The sequence below is a fragment of the Cupressus sempervirens genome, chromosome 8 (assembly GCF_028749045.1).
Source record: "Cupressus sempervirens isolate cs-2001-9-10 chromosome 8, ASM2874904v1, whole genome shotgun sequence".
Taxonomy (NCBI): domain Eukaryota; kingdom Viridiplantae; phylum Streptophyta; class Pinopsida; order Cupressales; family Cupressaceae; genus Cupressus; species Cupressus sempervirens.
The window spans coordinates 468,196,923-468,220,247 of NC_143125.1; the positions used below are offsets into that span (position 1 = coordinate 468,196,923).

Below are 23,325 nucleotides of genomic sequence, written 5' to 3' on the forward strand. Positions count from 1 at the left end.
ATGTTTTGTCTTTGAATACATCACTTAATTCTTTGTAATATTAATGGCACTTGTAGTGTCACATATTATCAAATTGTCTCATCAAAAATTACCATCATATCCTCAAGTATTAGATAATGAAACTAAATCTTGTTTCTTGCCTATCAAGAAGACTAGCTTATCTTATAAAAAGAATGCACCACCACTTGTACTTCTGTCATCTGCATACCCTACCTAGTCAATGTCAATAAAAGCTTTCAATGAGATATCACCATCCCTTTTGTCCATACACCAAAACCCAGTGTTTCTTTTACGTATCTATATATCCTTTTTACTACCACTTCATGAGACTGTCTTCAACTGGCCTAATCTCTGGAAGCCAAGTAGACCGCATGCATAATATCAGGCCTTGAAGTTATTAAACATAGCAGTCCACCTATAACAGATATATACAATTTTCGATCAATTTTGTGAAGGCTCCTCATCCTTAAACGATAACCAATAGCCATAGAAGTCGCAACCAGCTTAGAATCCAACATTCTAGACTTTTTAGCATTTCTTTTATGTATACTCTGACAGATAAAAATATTATCTTCATTTTGCAACTTGAAGACCAATAAAAATGACATTTCAACAATCAAAGAAATTTCAATTTCTTTTTGCATCTCTTTAGTAAGATTCTTGCAAGCATTGTCATCACCTCCAAACATGATTTTATCAACATATACTATTACTACCAGCAACTTGTCACCTTCAATTTTAAATTAAAAGATTACTATCAGTTGTACCTTTGTTGAGCTTTTGTCGCACCAAATATCTTTCTAGTCTAGCACACCAAGCCCTAAGGACTTGCTTGAGACCTGAGTTACCAGATTCTCTCCTAGACCTAGGAATTACTAGTTCAATTCTCTCAAAAGTTTGGTCCTAGTCAAATTATGTCAAAAGTCTGCCATAGAGACCGAATTTTGATGAAAATTCTCTCAGACGAACACTGGAAGAATTCAGATGACTTTTGGGCGACTTTGGTTTCTAGCATAGGACCCCGGACAGAATTTTAGAGAATTTGGTCGAAAAACACCCTTTTGTTTACTTTTTCAAGAAGTTTTTACCGATAAATTAGACTCAGAATTGGACTCAAGCACATGATTAGACTCAAATTACTAATCATATTTAATTTGAATTGGATGCTACTTGAGAAAAACCAAGATGTATAAAAGTGCCACGCATCTATTATGGAATGTATGCAATACACCATAATTCGTGTATATAATAAGCTAACATGTATAGAAACCTATGGATTGAACAAAATCTAAAGAGATCTTTAATGTGGTTAAATCTGGATCCAAACCCTGCTTTCTTTGCTTCATCCAGTTTGATCCAAAGCTGCTTTCGTTGAATCATCTAGTATGATAATTAATATGTGAAGCTTACAATATGGCAACAGTCACAACCTTGGCCTTAAATGGGCCTACAGCATTGATTTAAACAGCCAAATGATGATGATTTGCTGATAGGTTCTAATTATATTTGAAAGTGGTGAATGATTATTAATGTTGACATTATTGTTTTCGAAATGAAACATTGATATGGTGGTGTATTTTGCTATGTTGCTTGACTATTAGCACAGTGGTGTATAACTTATATATATTCTTGTACAAACAAACCCAAAACGAATCTGAACCCAACCCAAAAAAAATTGAAAGAATCTTGAACCCGAATTTTGAACCCAAACCCGTACCCAAATCAGAACCGGCAACTTAGCTTGAAACCATACCCAGATCTGTTGATGATTGAAACCATCTCGTTGTTCTTATGTAAACTTGTTCAAACTCTCCATTCAAAAATGCAGACTTAACATTCATTTTATATACCTTGAATTTTTTGTAAGCACCAACAACTAGAAACATTCTAATAGTTTCCATCCTAGCTATACCACAACAAAAGTAATAAAATCATTTCGTCCCAGTTGAATGTAACCTTTATATACCACTCATGCCTTGTTTCTGGTGACTTGTCCATCTTCATTCAACTTAGTCTTGAATAACCACATAGTTCCAATCACATTTTTGTCTACTGATTTGAGTATCAATTCTCATGCATGATTTCTCTATATTTAATTGTCCACCTATCTTAGCAAGTCTTCTTCTTTGAACACCACTATCCCTATCTCCAATAATATGTTCTATTGATTGATCCCTCTAAACATATCTAGTAGGTGTACTTCGTGTCAAATTCACATTTTTTGTTTTGCATTTAATCTCTGATTACTTTCTGAAACCTTATTTTCTTCCATAGGAGTGACAACTCTTCTAACCTGATTCAGCTTCTAGAGCAGCCTGATTCCATACTTCATTACCTTTTACATTTGCACTTTCTACTACATTCTTCAATCTCAAATTATAGCATCTGTGGCATCACTTGTACTAAAGCACACCGACAAGATACCATCATCAGAACATTGAAATCTCCCAATCGCCTTCATCTATTTTTATTTTTGATATAGAACTTGCTTCCAAAGATTCTGATAATATTTCACAGTAGATATTTTTTGAAATTTCACAATAGGTATTTTTCCAAACTGAAGTTCATAGAGAGCCTTTGTATAATTTACTTTGATCTACACATTGCTGAGACAATAAACAAAAGAGTGTATTGCATCACTCCAGCAATCATTAGATAGATTTGCATCTTTTAGCATTATTTTAGCCATCTCAACAACAACTCTATTTTTTCTTTCAACAACATTCTATTGTGAAGTCCTAGGAGAAAATAGTTGTCTTCTAATTCCATACTTTTTACATTAACTATTATGATGTGAATTCTCCCCCTCTATCAAATCTCAAACATTTAGTTCTAATATCCATATGATTTTGAACCAAATTTTTGAAAATCTTAAACCTAACTAAAGTTTGATTTTTTCCTAAAAAAATGTTACCAATATCATTCAAGAATAATCATCGATAAGTAACATAAAGTACCTTTCATCATTGAGTGCTCTTGTTCTTGTAGGTACACATAGATTGGTGTGAATCAACTCCAAAGGTCGTGCGATTAAATATTTCTTTATTCTTGAATTTGTTTTTGGTTTTCTTCCCCATCTAACATTCCTTGCATACAGTGCTAGCATGTCTAGTAACCCCTAGCATATCTCTTACAACATTAAAGGAATTGATCTTTGTCAAATTGTCATAGTTGATATATCCCATTCATTTGTGCTACAACTAACCTCTATTTTTAGTGCCAAGGAGTACCAACCTCCATTGTTCTTCTTCTAGTAGACATTACCATTTCTTATGCCTTTCGAAACAAGTGTTCTAAAACAAATTCTAATTTTCACAATTTCCTCTAAGAAAACTAACTTGCAATCCTTCATTGCATAAATGACTAACTCAAAAGGCTTTGCCTTAAACTTTTAACATAGTAAACATTACTTGCCTTATGCATTCTGTCAATAGAAATAATTCCCTTACCACATATAGGTGTAGGACCTTCTCCATCAAAGGTAATAATTCCTCCATTATAATTTTCAAGATTCACAAACGCTCATTTGTGATCAGTCATATGATTTGAACAACCAAAATCAATAATCCAAGATCTTGATTCTTTCATCCCATGCAGAGTTGTATTTTGTCCTTGAAATCTATCATTGATTCTTAGTAGCGAAGAATAACAATTCACCATGTAATCCATTCCCCTCTCTTCGTCATCTGTGAATCTGTCAACATAGTGCAAAACCTTTTCTTTCTTTCATCATTGCCAATTGCCCTAGCATTCCTACAATATCTTCTATAGTTTTTTCCTCTCATCATCATTAGATTTCTTCCTATCTTCCCTAAAAGGACATTTCTAATGATGTTAGTACAGTAACTTACCTTTGTATTTGTCAGGTCCTTTCTTTAGCCTTTAGACAAAATATGCTTCTTCTTACAGATTAGATTCGCCTTCAATATTTTCAATTGCCTTGAAAGTAGCATATTTCTTCTCATGCTAGTTCTCCTTGAGTCCTGACAACTCAAATGCAGTAACACCACCATAGGGCTCCTACAAAGTGTACTTTCCATATCATGACTGTTGAATAGCAATCAACAAGTCTTGTAGGCCTTAGTCATACTTCTCATCACTTTTAGCAATACTTCATTATCTTCTAGGTTCCCACCAGAACCTTTGATAGAGTTAACAATTTAATTCACCCAATGCAAGTAACCTTCAATGTTCTCATCTTCTAAAATTTTTAGTCTCTCAAACTTGCGCTTCATATTTTGTAATTGTCTCCATTAATACTATAAAGATTCTCCCATACATCAAATGTGGTTTTGCAACCCATGACCTTCCGCCACTTTGAATTGTCCAAACTGTAAATAATAACATTCATCAGTTTTGCATTAATCTCACGTGCTTTGACTTCATTTTGTGTAGCAAGAGCACTTAATGCAAGAAGAAAATAGTGATTTATAATAGCATCAAGAACACTATGGCATAGAGCCAAAATGTGACTCATTCTCTCCTTCTGGATACTTCTATCTTCGAGCTGCCTCGAGTGGTTAAACTTCTACAGAAACTTTTCTCTAATACTAATTGTTGAACACATCAGGGCACTGGGGCTGAATCAGCACAAAATTAAAACTTATCAGTTCTGCCACAAATTTCAGTAACTATTTATCAATCCAACCAACCATCAGCAAGAGATATAACAGTCAGAAGCTAAGTTGCCAGTTTGGATTCCGATACAGATGTGGGTTTGAGATTCGGGTTCAAAATTCCTCCAAAATTTTTTAGGATTCATTTTGGGTTTATCCATGCAGGAATGTGTTTATATATATATAATTTGTTTATTTCATTTTAGTCTAACATAATTAATAAAACAATAATACTTGTGTTTTGTTAATCACTTAACACTTAGTTTCATATATTAAAAAATATAATTTTAAAAAGCATGAATAAAACATATTAAATTAAACTTTATTCAATAGAAATATATTTAACTCTAAAATGTTGAAACGTATTTTTATTTTTTATAAATAAAACTGTTAAAACATAAAGAAACAAAGAAATCCTTATAAATGCACAATATATTTCCTACTCAATACAAAAGTTGAAAATGCATTGCAAAGCAAAGTTGCAAGGTCGTGGTTTTGGAGTCGAAGTGGTGAGTTGGAAGGCTGCGCCGTTGGTGTTGCAAGGTGTTGCAAGCCTACAGCACATGTTGGTGATGAAATGGCAAACCTTTATGCCTGTCATCGCCCGTCCTTGGAGGAAATGGCAAAGCATTTTGCAAACTATCGCACCTTGTTCAACAAAGACCTTAGGTTTAAAAATTAAATTCAATCGTTTTCAATAATGTGATGTGCTTGTTTCAAACCATAAACCAAAATCGAAAAAGGTAGTAAAAACAATAAAATATGTTCTTGGAAATCAAAATTGATCAAGTCATCAACCAATCATTGAAAATTTGTTTTGGGCTCATACGGGCAAAAAAACAAGTCCTCTAAATTTGCACAAAAGTCAACCAGGGTCGTGTGTGACGAATTTGGGCAGAATTTCTCAGTCCGCATGAGAATTAGAACCGATTTCAAACCTAACCAGAATTTCAAAGGAATCAACCCCGACTTCCACTCTCTGAGGTCAAATGTGGTAACTTTGGACATATGTAACATAAACACCAGATTTACGAGGAAAAATTCAAGATAGGAAAATTTGTGTTGAAAAGCACACACTATATGGGAATGTTTGATTACAAAGTTGTAGGCCATAAGCCAAGGAAATTACTACCCCTGCAATTTTAGGTGCATTGCCAAGGATCTAACCCCAACAAAACTTGAATAAATATAGTTTCAACGATTCTACAAAGAGAGTGCACTACTTTTCAGGAGACCATGAAAAAATGAATACTGTAGAATATCTCCTTATCTGCTTCTATACTTTCTATCAAATTCAGCAATTTGCACTTCGGCTCGCTCTTAATTGAATTACTCAATCATTCCTCTTAATCCACTCGTACTTTTCAATTACCTCTCACATACTCTTTGTAAATTCATCCAATCTTGCTCGTATACATAGTGACTTGTCCATCAAAAATATCAATAAGGTTGGCCAAAAAGATATAGCCATTATTTATACAAAGTTGAACACCTTGAGCACAAATACTTAATGCGATCCACCCCAAGAGATAAAGGAGACCCAACTTAAATGATATAATTACAACACACATTGCTACATCCTCCACAATTGGATTGAAACATAACATGTAGACATGATTTTATATAGGTTACCAATTGGCCCAAAAAAATTCTCCAAAGCACATGGTGCAATTAGAAGCCTAGCACACTCTGGCACCATCATCCTTGATCTCTTGATTATTTCCTGAATCTATATTCAAACCAATAATACTCAAATCCAATCACCAAAAAAAGTTCAGTCAGCTAGGAGCCAACACAAACATCAATATTGCAAATATGACAACAAATCTTCACATCTGGAGAACTTCATCAAGAGATTTCTAAATCGAAACACTCCATGAACTATCTGAACTAAAACACTACATGAACCATCTAACCATGTCCACCAAACCACATACCTTAAAATTCCAATGTGGAGCCTTCTTCGAGCCCATCTAATCTCTTCCTAAGCCAACATTATTGTCAAGCAACAACACGTTATTTCTTCGTTGGCAAGACAATTGGGTACCTTAAAATATGATTATACAAAATTTGCATAATTTAGTCACTATATCCAAAATTGCAAGCCGCCATCATCTCATGCAGAGGAATGTAGAGCATTCTTCGATAAGGTCTTCAAATAATCTTTCGTAAATGTTGTTGGCTATTATTCTTCCATCTTCTAGATATAACAATCCTGCCTTAGAATTGTAATTAGAATATCTAAATACTCAATACCAACTACTTAGTGTCCTTCAAGAACACATCATATCATATCAACCATTAGATACACTTTTCTGCACAGAAATCTTCTTCATCAAGAAATGACGCATTTTACCAACTTCTCTACCTTAGCAAGTTGACATCAACAGGACCGAGGATCGATATCAATGACAACACAAAGTAAAATGCTAACAAGCTTCTCCCCACCGACAACTCAAAATTGAAAACAAAAATCAATAAAACCTACTTCTCACTAACAGAAATGTGCTTCAAAGCAACCTCAAACTAAAGCATATGTTAGGAATAAAAAGGTTTGTTGCTATGCAAGTTATTCCAAAACGATCTAACTCCGTGTTCATATATTTTTCCATTAGGTTGAAGACCCAAACATGGCTGTATTTGTCCCAGAAAAATATTCTTTCCACACTCCATACATGATTTGATCTACAAGATTTTGCCAGGATCCCCTTCTACTAATCAAGGCAATGAGCAACATAAGGATTCCAAAAAGAAATCAGTGTCTACTCATAAAAAGTCAACCTGTAGAAAAAACATTATTTATTCTGATATCTGCAACCATTTGTACAACATTTTTCTCACCCACCCTGGCCAAGACCCTTTTTAATATTAAGATAGTTCAAGAAGATCTTGTACATAATCAACTGGATCCTTTTAAAGGATATCTCTCAGTCTAGTGTCATATCATATAGTAAGATACTAGTACCAAATTTACATACATTTACAAAATTAGGCATTGCCTATGGGCAGTTTGTCTCACTTTACATCACATTACATATTAAGACATTTACAAAAATGCATAACTGGTATATTCTTGTTCCTTGCATTAGTTGTCTCATGAGTTCCTGGTATTAAAAATGCACTCTGAATGATCATGCTTATTCACACCACTCTGAAGATCACCAACAACACGTTTGCTCACAGCATTCACCTCACACCAAGGAACAGGAATATCTAGTTCTCTTTCTGGTTTGTGCCTCATCGATCTTAAGATCCTTTATAAACTGTTATAGAGCATCAATTTCTTTTGGATCTACCATGTTCTTGTGTTTGTTGAGGTATTGGACACTAGATATCAGCCTTAAGAATCTAAAGTGCACCTTTTCAGACTAAGACCATGAATCTATCTTTCAAGATCTCCAGCACTTTTGAAAGCTGTGACATAATATAATAGCGTATGAGTTTATTGTTAAACTCAGTAAGCTGCCTCCTTGTTTTGATACACCTCTCCATTCTGTTCCTGCCAAAGAAACCATAAGACTTCACAAGACAAAACAAATCAAAACCAGTTCAGCTTGAAATCAAAAGAGTCAACAAAGCCAACAAGAATCTCACACCACGAAAGGCTAGGACGACAATTCCAAATAATGGGAGAACCAAGAAAGACCACACAAGACAGGCAAACTCACATTCAAAAAACAAATGCTCAACAGATTCAAGCACAGAACCCACACCACATTGTAAAGGCTCAAGACCCACAGAAGAAAGGACAGATCCTACAGCTATCTTTTTGAGAAGCAAAAGCCACCGAAAACAAGATTTCTTGGGCTCAATGGGAGAGTGCTAGAAAAATATCAAAAACAAAGTGCCACTTAGAATTAGGCCAATCAAATCCCCAATAATGGTTAACCCAATTGAATATAGAGCAATCCTCTTTCAATAGCTCACAAATCTGTTTGGTGGAAGCATCCAAGAATGAAGAACCATCTGTCCATCTTAATTGCTTCATAAAAGAGTCAGTGTCCATCATATTAGCAGGAAAAATATCCAGTAGCTTTAACAATGAGAGTAAGTTTTCTTTTGTGAAGAAGGAATCCCATATTTAAAGCTAGTTTTCTTCGTGTAAAGAAGGAAACCCATATTTAGAGCTGATCTCAGCCCAAGACCCTAGCTGGTAACCAAACATAACATCACTAATAACAGAAATACTTTTATCATTCCAAATTTTTGAAGCAGCTCTGAGATCAGAGCAAGGGGTTTACTAAACATATACACCCCCTACCAGATAGATCTGTCAATAACAACATAGGAAGGAGGGCCACCTATAGCATTTATGGAGGCGAGTAAACACCTTACCTGGGACCATGCCTTCCACAGGGAAGCAAACACAAACCAAGAATGTTCATATTTAAGTCCCCCAGAACATCATCACATAGGGGAATATCCTTCCAATTTTCCCCTTCTTAATACCTGATTTTGCATTATTATTTTTTATTAAGACTTTCCAAGGTTTGTTACCTTAGAGAGCTCTGAAAAATTCACTTAGAGGCTAGAGCAATGCCATGAGCCATTATGTCTCTAATACCCAAACCACCCATTCTCGTCGATCTGCAACACCATTCCCACTTAACACAGTGCCTTTTATTATGTCCCATTCCATTAGACCACAGGAAGTCCCTCATGATTTTATCAATTCTATTAGTCCGATAATTAGCAAAAAGCCATGAAAAGGCAAAACAAATATGGTGAGAAGATAGAACCTTTTGCACCACTTGCACCCTCCCAGCCAAAGAGAGAAGACGGGTCTACCACCTCAAGTGTTCCTTTTCAATATTAGAATAGAATCAAAGCCACATAACTTTAGTAGAAGGATCAACAGCAAAGGGAATGCCAAAATATCTGACAATAGTATTAGGTCCAGCCCATTGCCAACCTTTAGTAACCACCGAGTTTGGAGCAGAGTCAGACCAACCCAAAACAATGGATGTGACTCGTGAGGAGCCAATTTTGCTCAGGAAGCGAAGCAAAAAAACTTTTGTCCATAACATTATGAAAATTCTCCTCATTCAATTCTAAGAACAAAGTTGTATCATCAGCAAATTGTGCATTAATCAGACCCTCTTGATCAGGCAGAGTTATACATATACAGGACATATAAGATCAGAAGATATCAAAATGTAAAAGAGTGCATCAGCAACAATGACAAATAAGGCTGAGACAATGGGGCATCCCTGTCTGGCTGACCTCTTTAGGAGGATAAGCTTTGAATGCTCACCATTAACCTCAACGACTGTACAGGAATCTCTGAAAAGTATATCAATCCATCTGGAAAAACAGGGAGGAAAACACAAGGCACACAACATCCTTCTAATGAATGGCCACTCAACTCTATTATATGCTTTTTCAAAGTCAAGGAGAATCAGCTTTAGCCCAATGCATGGCTTCCCAACTAGTAACAAAATTTTCAGGAACATATTTGCCCTTTATAAGCCCAGTTTGAGTAACAGATATGAAATTATTTAACAACCCAGCAATCCTTCTTGCCAGCACTTTTGCAATAATCTTATAAGAGATGTTCAACAAGGTAATAGGTCTCCAGTTCTTCACCAATGTCTTATCCCCACTCTTAGGAAGCAGCTTACTAACAAATTTGTTAATGTATTCACCAAGAGAACCCTGATCAAAAACATCTTCATATAGGGCCAACGACTTGATACAAATCCATTATAAGTGTTGTTTATAATATTTGGCAAGAAGTACATTGAATCCTGGGGACTTATCTTTGGCAAGTGAGCTGATAGCAGCCTCAATCTCCTTAAGAGAGATCTTTTGTTCTAGAATAGAGGCTTCTTCAGAAATATTTTTGGGGACTAACTTTAACCATTTATTAAGAGCCTCCTGACTGTTGTTGTTATGCTCGGAGGAGAATAACTCACTATAAAAATTATAAAATGTCTCCTTGATAGATATAGGGTCATTGGAGAGACAACTGCCAATTTGAAACTCATCTATAAATTCCCTCTTGTTTTTAGCTCCAATCAAATTTTAAAAAGCATTTAATTCCCTTGTCGCCTTTGTTCAGCCAATTCATCTTAGCTCTTATTTTTTGGCCTTGAACCCTTATAATGCTGTAGTCTCCTTAATTGTCCTTAATTGAGATTTAAGTTTTAACCCAAGATCAATCCCCTTCCAAAATATAATCATTCCCCTTAAATTGAAGCTCCTTCTCAATACAATTAAGTTTGTTTTGCAAGAAGGATTATTCCCTTCATCTATCAATAGTTTTTTTCTCCCCAATGATCTGGAACTTTTTCTCCAAGTGACTGCGAGAGACTCCCATTGTTCTTTGGGTCTATGATTCCTATTACAAAGTTTAGCCAGGCAAGAAGCTATCTTGATGACCTCCCCAATATAATCATCCTTAAGCCAAGAGACATTTAACTTAAAACCACTCATCTTCTTGGGCCTGATAGTAGAGAGGGGTTTAGAATCGAGATACAATGGATGAAATGGGAGAGTGATCTGAGATGGTAGCAGGGGTAACACAAATAGGGGAATGTCCTCACCAGGATGCGAAAGGAAAAAAAGCCTCAGCATCAAATCTGTCCAATCTGCAAAAGAGCCTCTGCTTACCACTTTGATTATTACACCAAGTGAACCATAAACCAGAGAAGGAGCATTTTTCCCTCTCAATTGGGTGAACACGATGAAAACTCCTCTTAAATTTGGCCTACAAAAAAGTTCATATCCTTTCCAACAGTGCTTGATGCTCCACATTTATCTTCGCTCTCTTCAATCATGTTAGAATCCCTATAAACATCTAATGAACACTAGGGAAGCCAGAAGTCAGCCAATCCCAAAACCTGGCTTTATCTCTATAATCATTTACAGCATATATGTTGCAAATACCAAAGACCCTATCACTAACTTTCAAGGCGACCCATAAAAAAGTTCATTTCCTTTCCAACAGTGCTTGATGCTCCACATTTATCTTCGCTCTCTTCAATCATGTTAGAATCTGCTACAAACATCTAATGAACACTAGGGAAGCCAGAAGTCAGCCAATCCCAAAAGCTGGCTTTATCTCTATAATCATTTACAGCATATATGTTGCAAATACCAAAGACCCTATCACTAACTTCGAAGGTGACCCATAAGGCCCTTTAGCATGGGGAAACAACATTAGCAATTATCTTATCAGCCATAGGGCCAATAAGAATGGCATTACCACCTTTGCCCCTCTCACTGGTTAGAATGAAACCAAGTGGCTTATAAAAATTTCAACATTGAGAAAGCTTGAAACCCGACCATTAATTTCTTAAAGACATAATATATTATTGCTTAAGATTTTACACCATAACTACATATTTTCTATCAGGCATCTCCAAACCTCTACATTCCAACTATGAATGTGAATCACCATAAATTATATTTGAGGTGAGATTTTTGGTTCTTATACAATCTATTAAAACACTCAGGAACCTCATTATCTTTTTTATTACTATTATTAGATAGGGACTAACTATCCATAGTTTTCCTTCTCTTTTTAGCATTCTTGCTAACCTAAGTAAATTTTTCAGCATTATTATCAACACTCACTCCTTCTACACCTATTGGCAAATTATGCTTCTTTGTATTTACATCCACCATAGACTCCATGGTACAAGTTAAGGTGATACTTTTGTTCATATCCATCAGAGCCTATTTGGCGTTTTTTCAATAATTCAGCTTTCTCATTAATTGTGGCTAGGGCTAGTTGTTGAGCATTCAACCTGGCATGGGGAGGAATTACATTGTCACCTTGTCTATGGCACTCTGAATAAAGCTAGTGTGTTCTGTTTGATAATTGGCTAGGGCATCAAGGTAACCTCCCTCAACAGAGGCAGGAATCACATCATAATCTTCCTTGAACAAAGGATTAGAAAGACTAGAGTATTTGTTGCTCAGATTAAAATTGGTCGGAAACAGAATCTAAATTATCATTTTCCTTGCCATTACCAACGATATTGGTCGTGGGTAGTTTGATATGCTTATTAACAATCTTATCAAAATCAAGATTCCTTTTAGGGTTTCCTCACCATCACCATCAAACGCCACTCTGAAGTTAGCATTTTGGAGGTTTTAAAGAGATTGAATTTTTCCTTGTGTATCCATTTAGTTGGCAGTGAAAGCACATCCCCAAATTTCCCAATATGGAAAGTTCCCGTGAAATAATAATTCTTCATATATTAAAGAAATAATGTCACGAAAATCAACCTTTGGAGAAAGAGCAATAAGAGCCCCAGCATTTAGGTGAGGATGAGTGGTTCTTGATTCCACAACCTACAAAACCAAACCCAATGCTAAAATATGGGAAATAAATGGCCAAAATTCTAGTTGTAGATTTTTAATCTCGACCCAATTAGGGGACCAAGGAAATGCTCTAAATAAAGAATTAGTTACGTTCTAAAAAGAATCTTCAAAACACCACAAATAAACCTTTATGAATCATTCTACTAAAAGTAACACGAATACCTAGGTTTTCTCTATCATGTCCCCTTTTCTAGCCAGTGAGTTTTGATGTGCCATTAGCCCATTTTGTCTTGGCCCCACATGCAAACCAGGCCTTCTATATGACCAAAGCAACCTTTGGCCTAGGCAATTTTAGTTTCAGGTCAAATAGGGTTGTTTCAATTGGGTTTCCAGACACTTACTATTTTTAGAAGTCAGTAGGCACAACATTCTTGGCATTTTAGAGAGGGAATAGGAGCGACTTGTCGAGTCCTTTTTGGTGAGCTATCACACATGCACATCCGAGACCGTCTAATTAGAGATTTTAACGCCTAGAGGTTTAACTTATTCATTATATAAAGTGACTTTATAACTTAAGCTTTAATGGTTAATGTCACTTTGTTATCTATGGGCACTTTATTTCCTAAGTGGGGGAAAACTATCATTTTAAAAAGCAGATAAAGAAACAAAAAGGGAATGCAAAGAGTCACTTGATTGTTCTTATAAGGGAAGAAGCTCATTTCCCACACACTTGGTTTTTTTATTCAGATTTCAATTTCTCTCATGGAGAGTTATTTTCGAAAGCTTCAGCTTTCAGTGGGTGAGAGGATAGAAACTCTCAAGCTTGGGCAATGGACAGAAACCTAGTGTTGGTTGGAGACATCACTCAAGTGTTTTGCATTGTATTCTAGGTTCATCTTTTTACTATCAATCTTGTTGTAGTTACAATGTCTACAATTGGATTTCTCGGTCTTTTTCCAAAAGAGCTTCAATAAATTTTTTTTTTTTGAAAATGTATTTCTATTGGAGGTTCATTGTAATAGCAGTTTGAGACTCATTTTTCTCTATTATTTTCTAGGGCTTTGTTGATGAAATCTGAAATGCATTGTATGAAATTAAATGTTTAAAATCCCTAAGATTCAATTCAAGGGTTTTGAGAAAATATCTAGTTAGGGTACTATATTCCCTCAAACATTAGCAATCTGATCATCAAAAAAAAATTGAATAAGCAGAAAATATCTATCCATACAAACAAATAAGATTGCAATATTCCTCAAACTAGATTGTTCAAACCTAATAGCTTTTTCACCGTGTCCTCATTAGGAGAAAGGGAGAGGGTTTCAAACCAAAAGGAACCCTCAGTTCTCCATCAGTTGAGGACCCTCCCAAACTGTATTCGATGTCCACAATTGATTGTCTGAAGATCCTTCCACCAAAATAGGCAGAAGACAAGCATACAAAAGGAGACTAGTCATACACCATTTCTTTATAGGAAGGCTGGTCATGAAAAACCTTTGAATAAACAAAAAAATTATCATTTGCACTTTCCACATTTGCATCTAGAAACTCCATCATTATTGCTACCCATTAACTATCACACCAATACAGGGGTAAGACAAGCCTCTTCAAGCCAACAGAAAATCACCTAACATAAAAACAGGACACTAGAGACAATGAATACTGGGGCAAGACAAGCCTCTTCAAACCACACAAAAAATCACCTGACATAAAAAAGGACACTAGAAACAATGAGCAAGGGAGCAAGAGAAAATAGGGCGGGGGCCCTAGCTCGGTTGGCTAAATCTTCCCTGTTGTAGGGGGTTGGTCACGGGTTCTAGTCTCCCCCATCCCCGTGGTACCAGTGGGTGTGTCACGCCAGCGCTACCGGTCACGTTAAAAAGTTTACCCGGCGCACTACAGTTTATAGGGGGGGTCGTGCTGCACCCGATTCCTGCAGTCTAATAAAAAAAATTTTAAAAGGGAGCAAGAGAAAACATGAAAGAAATTAACAAAACAACCACAAATGAAACATGCAAATCAAGAAAATCAAGGCAAGCCATGCAATAAGACACAAGACACCAAAATCATACACGCACCACCAAACAGGGTACAAATTCCGAAGAAGGTGAAAGGGCAGCCTTCTTGGATCCATATGATGAAAAGCGCTCTTCTACTAGACACACTTAATATAGTTTGGTATCTATTATCCACCTTGTCCAAGACTTTTAAGAAGAATAGAATGGACGGCAATATAGGAAGCTTCAAATCTATTACATCTCAAATATAACAATGATCACCGAATGTAGATTTTAAATCAGAAACAATAATGAAAATAGTGAATGAAAACACATAGCATAGCGTGTAACATGGAGAGATCTTGTTGAGAAAAAATTTCATAATAGAAGAGATGAATAGCTTATATTATAAGCAACAATGTGATACAATACAATCACCTCCACATTCTTCAAACAAGCAACATAACCCTTGCAAAGCAAAACCTGAACAAACTTTACACTACTCCATTCCAAACCACTTGTTAAATAATACAAATACAAAGAACAACATCCAAAATTGAATCCAAACGCCTCCAAACTTTGAATCATCAATTTGCAACTAAAAATGACAACCTAGAAATGCTCTTACACCAGCTATAAGGCATCTTACATGCATGAGCACCTAGGTACCCAAAAAATTTGATTTTTCAATACATGTCATTGTCATCATTGAATCTTATGACAAGTGTCGTAGCTATCATAGATGCTCTTACAACTTATGGCAAATGTCATAACACCCTAAATTAATTGATTCCCTAGGAGAGTGCCTCTATTGTTCAACTTTAAATTTTATTGTTACTATAATGCATGCCTAGTGAGAGTTAATAACTCCCTACTAGTAAATAGAGAATTACATAGTCCAATATTAACATATTTTTCATAGCAACAAAATATTAATTACCATTGTTGGTAAAACCCTCCATACCCCAAGGGCGAATTATAAACAATATTTGGAATAATCCCAGCATTCTACCAACTTGGGCTTGATATCATATATTATAAATTGGTGCAAGGGCACCCTATTGTTCTCACATCGTAAGGCATGGTAGAAGGTAGTCTAGGAGGTCTTGTCCATTCGACCTTTTCATTGTAATAGGAAACCCCATTTGTAAGGCTAGTTGATCGAAGTGCACCTCTAAACCTTGTGGTCAAACTTAGTCATAGGTTGTTTTAGAAGTCTTGGCATCCAAATAGTCCAATTTGCAGCCATACGGAGTCATAAGAAAGAAAATTGCAAAAGTTGCACAAGTTGATGTCGAAGATGCAAAAGTTGCATTCACAACTTTGCAACTTTTGTGCAAACTAATGCAACATTTAGGAGAACAACTTCCCAAAGGCCAATAGTGTTTGAAACATAGTAATGAGAATCGCCTCAATTCGGGTGATTTTGGAGATTTAGCAATCTGAGGAAGCATGGGCTATTTTTGCCGACTCGTCACATTGGATTGCTGATTTTTTAGGCAAAATTTGCTTGAATCGCCAAACTCCACAATTTTTGTCAAAATTCACCAAAAATTGGCCCCCAAAATTGTCAAGTGGGTACAAAATCACCAAAAAATTTATGTATGTGATGGATTTATTGTTTATGTTCCTTGTTTGTGTATGTCAGGCTTAAGCTTCTATTTGATGGTGTTATAGTGTGTTTAAATTATATTCAATAAAGGGTGCATGAAATAAGTTTTAAATCATTAAAATCTTTAAATTTCAAAGGTTTTTTCAATTTGCCGATTTGTAGCCAATTCATAGGCAATTCACAATTCGAGTAGGCCTTGCCGATTTCGATCTGATTTCGAGTTTTGGTTCTTTGCTTTGAAATTCAGTTGTAGAAGTTGGAAGAGATGTACTTAAATGAATCCATGGAAGAAACAAGGACATTGCATGTTTTGGTGGCAATTTCAAGTTAATAAAACTCAGTTTTCCTACAATTCTCATGCATTTTGGTCTTGTCCATACAATTTGTGATTGAATGTTGTAATCTTTTGACATAATCAGATGGGGGAGTGAATCTGGATTGCAATGCAATTGGTTTGATCCAATTTGGTTGTGTTTGGAGTTAGATCTTAGCATTTTTCTGCCAATTACTCTGAAACCCTCATTTCACAAGGGTTTGACACAAATGCAGCCCTAACTTGTGTTTCCACCAGTGGTTTCTCACAGCTCTTGTGGAAATACAAGTAAGAATTATGTATTTTACAATTCCAAAGTTGCAAGTTGATAAGTTTTGGTTTATTAATTTTGCCACCAAGCCCTAGGCCAAGCAAGACCTATGTGATTGGTCCCTGGGATAGCATTAATGTACAGAGTCAACCCTAGAGAGTAGATGGGTTCAATTTCATGTTGGATCAGGGATTTATAAACATGTGATCTGTTCCAGTGTTGATTCGACCCTGTGAGGTGACTGGTTCACACTTCCTTCACAAATCAGGCCTAATTAGCCCTTTTAGGTCTCTGATCAACACAAGTGTTTAGAGGTTTGTCTAGGAGTTGGTTCCTTTAAATTGGGGGTTGAGTGTAACTCTGAAAAGGGTGCTTGAATCTGTAATTTGATTCCAAGGTTCTTTGGAATTTTAAAAGTTGTTGCCCTAAAGCTCCTCTCACAGGGCTACTAGGAAGCCTGGTCCAAATAGACCTAAAACCTGAAATATTAATCAGGGACAAATGGAAGTTGGTTGGTCAGTTGGAAATGTTCCAGTTAATGGTGTAGAAGTAAATTATGTCCTCTTCTACTCTCTAATTTGAGGGATTGTGCACATAGTTTGGACAAGGAAGTGAATAATGGCAAGTGTAAAGGATTGATTCACTAAGCCTTGTGTGGTCACCTTGTGTTTCTCGTCTCTATAGAAGTCGAAGAAACTTAAATAGATAAAAGAAGATGATCCTTTGAAAGGGAAGAGTTGGATACACCCTAAATTTGGTTTTCCATAGGTTGACGTCGGGGAAAAGCTCATTTTGCTTCAATTGCCAACCCACTCTGCATTAAATCCTTATGCAAATTAAATTTTATTGTATTGGTAGACTTTTAGTTTGCCAAGAAGGCACTGGTCTCCTTTAAATATGTTGGCCCTTCAAGCAAATTAGATTTGCAAAGAAGACTTTTAATTTGCACCAATTAAAATGTAAATGCTGAAAGTGTATTCACTTTGAAATTTCATCAATCTCTTCAAAATGTAAATACTTTGAATATGCTTCAAACATCAATGTCCTGAAAACAAAATAATTTGTGAAAAAATGATGCTTGAAGTGAGAATGTTTATAATAATAGCAGTAAATGAGTTGATAATTTAACATATAAATACAGAGTTAAAACTCTAACTTCTAGGAGACAAATCAAATGATTATCTAGATGATAATAGAGATCTGTGCCTTATTTTTTGGGGCAACAGTGTCAATTATAGTGCAAGCTTTGAAACATAACTCTATAGGACAATATGCACTACTGTATATATCATCAATCGTTCTAGTTTCAGAATTCAAATAATTGAATACATATGCAATTCAGAGCTAGTATGATTGAGATTTAACTCCTACAATAGGAAGATCAATCAAAACAGAGGCAAGAAAACATACAAATATTTCACAACACCTCTGATATTCAAACTCGGAATGCTGCAGGAAATTCAAAAATTCTGAGATTCTTCAAGAACAATTTCTTTGGCAATTATAAAGATTCAGCTTTATCTACAATCCTAATTCTCTGCCTCCAGCAAATAAAAGCAGTCTGATATTTATCACACCAGATACAACATATCACTTGGAAGCGCCTATATTTTGAGTTTATTTCACCTTTTGGATCATTAAAGAAAGCTCCTCACAATAATGTTCTTAATAATGTTAAGAATTGTGCGCTCCTTTTTTCTTTGCATCTCTTATTTATGTATTAATGAAAAGTTGAGTAAACAGGCACACCCCTTCAACGTACTGTTTATGAGAAGTTGGAGTTCTTTGTTACTGGTGGAATTGGGAGGAATTGAAGATGTTGGATACTCAGATGCATTTCACACCTGTTAATTGGACGTCCATGTTCTTGTATTGAGAGTGCCTGCATCTGCTGCTGCTACGCGTTCTTCCTGTGGATTAAGACAAGTCTTTGCTGGAGATATCTGGTAGCATCAATCCCTATGTTTTGATTACAATATTATCTGCACATTGGACGTTTATTCTGGGCATGATTTCATTTGAATTGGAAACTGTGAATTATAAATCTCAACCTGCGATCTCTATTCAGAGAATTGCTGTGCATGTTTTGGTCTGCCATTTTCTTATCTGTGGCAGCGTTTTGATATTTCTTGGCCCTGTGAATGCTTCTTGGAGGCTGGAGACTTTCCCTTTCCTTCCAGCATGCATAACAGAAGACCTGTGTTTTACCCGTTAGTGGCTGCGAATGAAATAAGAGCAGGATGCATTGGAATTTGGTGGCCTGCATTCTGATTTTAGGGGGCTGCAATTTGTTTGAGGATGCCTGTGAAAGCTTGGGAAGCTCACGCAGCCTTGTCTGGGTGCTGCGTTCAGTTTGGAGGAACATAAATGCAACCCATTTCCTAACGTGAGTATTCGGATGTGACTTCTCTTGAGGTGCATACTGCAAATTGTATGTCGTGATTACCAGGTATAAGGAATTCATATTGTAACTTTGATTACATAATTAGTTTAAATAAGGAATACCTTTGCAATAAATTTCGGAACTGGTGCTTCTCAAGAAATTAGAAATTAGATTCTTTTGGGCACCGCAAACTAGGTAAATCTATCCTTGAAAATCTGAATTAGTTTGTCCATCATCTTTGTTATTCAAAGCATTATCTCTATCTTCATTTACTTGAATATGGAAATTTGGAATTGAGGATCAACAAATAATTGAAATTCATTTGTGTGGTATTAGCACTGCCTGCCAAGTGTTTGGTTAAATGTCAGACGGCTAAATAATTAAGAAAAATAAGAGTTGTTGAGCTAGAGCCAATGAGAGTTATTACAAAAACAGATGCAACTTTCTGGTAGATATTGAATCCTATAAAATGCATACAATTCTCACAATGAATAATATCCCTGTGGAAATGACCAACGACCTCTTTCACTCACTGGAAATGACATTTTAATATCATTCATTTTTCCTCAGGAATTAATGTGAAATGGCATACTATGTATTGCAATTTGCAATTAACCATAGAATGCAAGGAAAAATATCAGAAAATTAAAATACATGCTGTTATCAAGCTCAAGGAATCATGTTAGAATACCCAATCATTCACAAATGAAATTCTCACCACTTAATTCTCCTTGGTATGACATGGAAAGACTTGTACTCAAACGCATTTATACAAAATAAGCATTGCGGAGTCCAGACAAACCAAATCAAACAAAAAAAACTCAATTGAATATAAAAAGGATATGGCAAGTTCTAAAACCTTGAATAAGATGAAAACATGGGTAGTCAATTATTTACCATTAGCCATATCAATGGATTCAACATGCTCCTGAAGTTCCTCCAAAATTCCTGTAAAGGGAAAGAGTTTAGGTAAATTACTGACATGTACCTAGCGCATCAAGATCAAAAAAGTTACAAATTGAAAAAGGTCTGCGTTACCTTCCAAATCTGCAACTGTGACCCCTTGTGCCTCCAAAACCTCCTGAGGCATTTGCATGATGACAGTGATCTCTTTCATCCGCTTAACCACGTCTACTGTCTGTGCTTGCATGGCTTCCATAAACCATCTTCGATCTTCCTCACTAAGTGCCAAAGGCAAATATATGTCATCCCTTTGCTTGCCTAAATATCTCAAAACTTTGCTATATTTATTCTCTTAAATTTGCTTTGCAGAATTTTTGCTAGCACCATTCAACACCGCAAATGAGCTAGACTGTCCTACCATTTTGGTGCTCCTAAACATTACAGTTACAAGTAAGAAAACAACTGCTTTTATGGAATATTCATTTTCTCACAGCTATTAATCTTTCAAGATTTGATAAGGTCCGTCATGCTGTTCCATGTTTCAAGCATGTTTTATTAATATGTATCATTAAAATACCATGAAAGAATTAGGTTTTAGATTTAACCTCAATTTGATATTTCAAATTCATATGATGCAGATGGACAATCTTCATACTTCCAGATTCCATCACAACAGAAAGAAATGTCATTGCTGATTCTCCTTAAACTTGGAATGGGTTCAAACACAAACATTAGCAGTACAACAAGTTATTGATGTACAAGGTCGCTTTGACTCAAAAGAACAAACAACGATCTTTACATTGTAGAAAACGTCCTCTGACAGAAAGGCAAGCAGAGATTTTACCATGACTGATTAATTATGGAATTCTTACAAAATATCCTGAGTCCAAAACACATGTTCACTTTTACAGCTTTAACAGTTTTAACACCTTTAATCTGTCCCTTCTCAAACCCCGCACTAAGAATTTCTTAGATTTTGAGCAATAAATAAATTAACAATTGCAATTCCAAGAAGCAAAGAAAATGCTTAAAGCTTGCACCTCCAGGCAGATTGACGAAATTATTGCGCCAACTAAAGGTTTGTTTTGAAAACTTCCAACACGTGGTCACACTCAAAATTTTGAGACATGCTGAAATTTGTGTGTATGTATGTATCTATATCTATCTTTGTATGCATGTATAAACTTACGCACAAACATATTTATAATATATAATACAAACACACACAAACACATATACATACATACATTTATATAGAGATGGGGAGAAACAGAGAGAGTTCTCGAGGCATTTGAAGGTACACCAAAAGCTTTCTGCTAAGTGTTCAAAATTAAAATTCTGAGAAGCACAAAGGGGGTGAATGACAAAATAAGTAGGTTTTCCATCTGCACCTAAATTTTTGCTGCTAAAAAAGCCAGAAATTTGCTGGAACTTCCAAGAAGTCACTCTTTAGCATAGGTCTCAGATAAAGTGTTCAACGGCAGCTAAGATAGGTTCCATTCAGCATTAATATCCAGGTGTTGACATTTCTTGCTTCTTCTGTCTGTCTATTTGTTTCCTTATTTCTTGTCTGCATGTGCATCTGAATGTTTATGTTCTAATTCTCACTATAATTATCCAACTCCCATGCAAACATCAACCCTAAAGGTACTAGTAGAGCCATAATGAAAAATGTATAGGATAGACTTGAAACAATGGAACATAACATGGGGCCTGTCATAAACTCAAAATTCCTCACTTCGAAAAACCCGGCAACATGATAGATAACATTTACAGATTTTAAGAATGTTGAAAAGCAGCAAATACATATAAAAAACTCAATACAAACACAAGGCTAGTATCAATGCCAAAGCTCAAAAGGATTGACCAATAAATAACACACTTCAAATCAAGTTAATTTCATGCAAGCTAACTTCAAAACAATTAGAACTTAAACATCTCTAACTCATTGAATGTATGTGCTCCTATCTAGAGCAGTTTTCTGATAGTGAACAAAATCTGAGATGTGACTAGCAATCCATTATTGATGGAAGAAAAAACAATTGGGCACCTACCTTCATGAACCATAAAATCGACAAAATTTTCAAATTAGAATAAGAACGGCAAAGAGAGCCTTAGGTTTAATTATGGTAGCTTCATACAGAACAGAAAATCTAGAAAATGCATTGGATAAACTTTAAATGGAACATAACATGCAATTTATCATAGGCTCAAAATTCCTCAATTCAAAAAAGTCAGCAACATGATAGATAAAATTTGCAACAGAGTAAAAACATCTTCAAAAGCAGCATATACATTTAAATAGTTTAAAGCAAACAACAGAGGATTGTAGTAATGCCAAGCTCAAAGAATAAGAATGGGAAAAGAGAGCCTTAGTAACAATCATAATATGTCTATAGAAAACAGGTGAAAAAAAATCATTTAAAGATATCAAGTAGAACGGATTTCAGAAGTTAACAAAAAGGTAGGGATAATGAAAACAAAAAAAGATTGTCTGAATTACAGAGACCTTCCCCTATTTTCTGATCTAGCCTCCTCCACAACCCTCCTGCATTTAGGGAGACAAGAATAGGATATTTTAACTCCCGAGCATCAGGCATAATTATATAAAAATATTGTAAACCATGAAATGATCATTAAGTGGCAAAGATATCCAGTGGCTATTTCATCAACTAGGGTTTCCCTCGCAAAAAGAAATCTTACTTAAAGACTCCTATTTTTTTAAATCAAGAAAACAATCAATTTGTGCCTACAAATGAGCTGCTTGACTGTTCTGAATAATTGAAGAGAGTTATATGGGAAATTAAAAACAAGAAACAACTGCAAACATAGACAGTAACGTCACAAGCCTCAATTGATTGAGGTTTTGAGTTCAAAACTGCTCGCCCGATGTTCAAATTGCTTGCCCCACGTGATTGTTGGGCTGCCTGCCATGCGCGTCCCATGAGGTGACTGGTAATTG

General features: G+C 35.6%; 1 protein-coding gene across 1 annotated transcript in view; it reads right to left on the reverse strand.

Annotated features, from left to right (window-relative positions):
- FES1A (Fes1A) overlaps window positions 1-23,325 on the reverse strand; it is a 53,245-nt gene that overhangs the window by 5,990 nt on the left and 23,930 nt on the right. The window contains exons 2-3 of the mRNA XM_089798112.1: window positions 20,499-20,641; window positions 20,358-20,408 (exon numbers count right to left, since the gene is read on the reverse strand). Of these exons, the coding sequence (XP_089654238.1) occupies window positions 20,358-20,408; window positions 20,499-20,641 (194 nt within the window). The remainder of the gene's footprint in view (window positions 1-20,357; window positions 20,409-20,498; window positions 20,642-23,325) is intronic.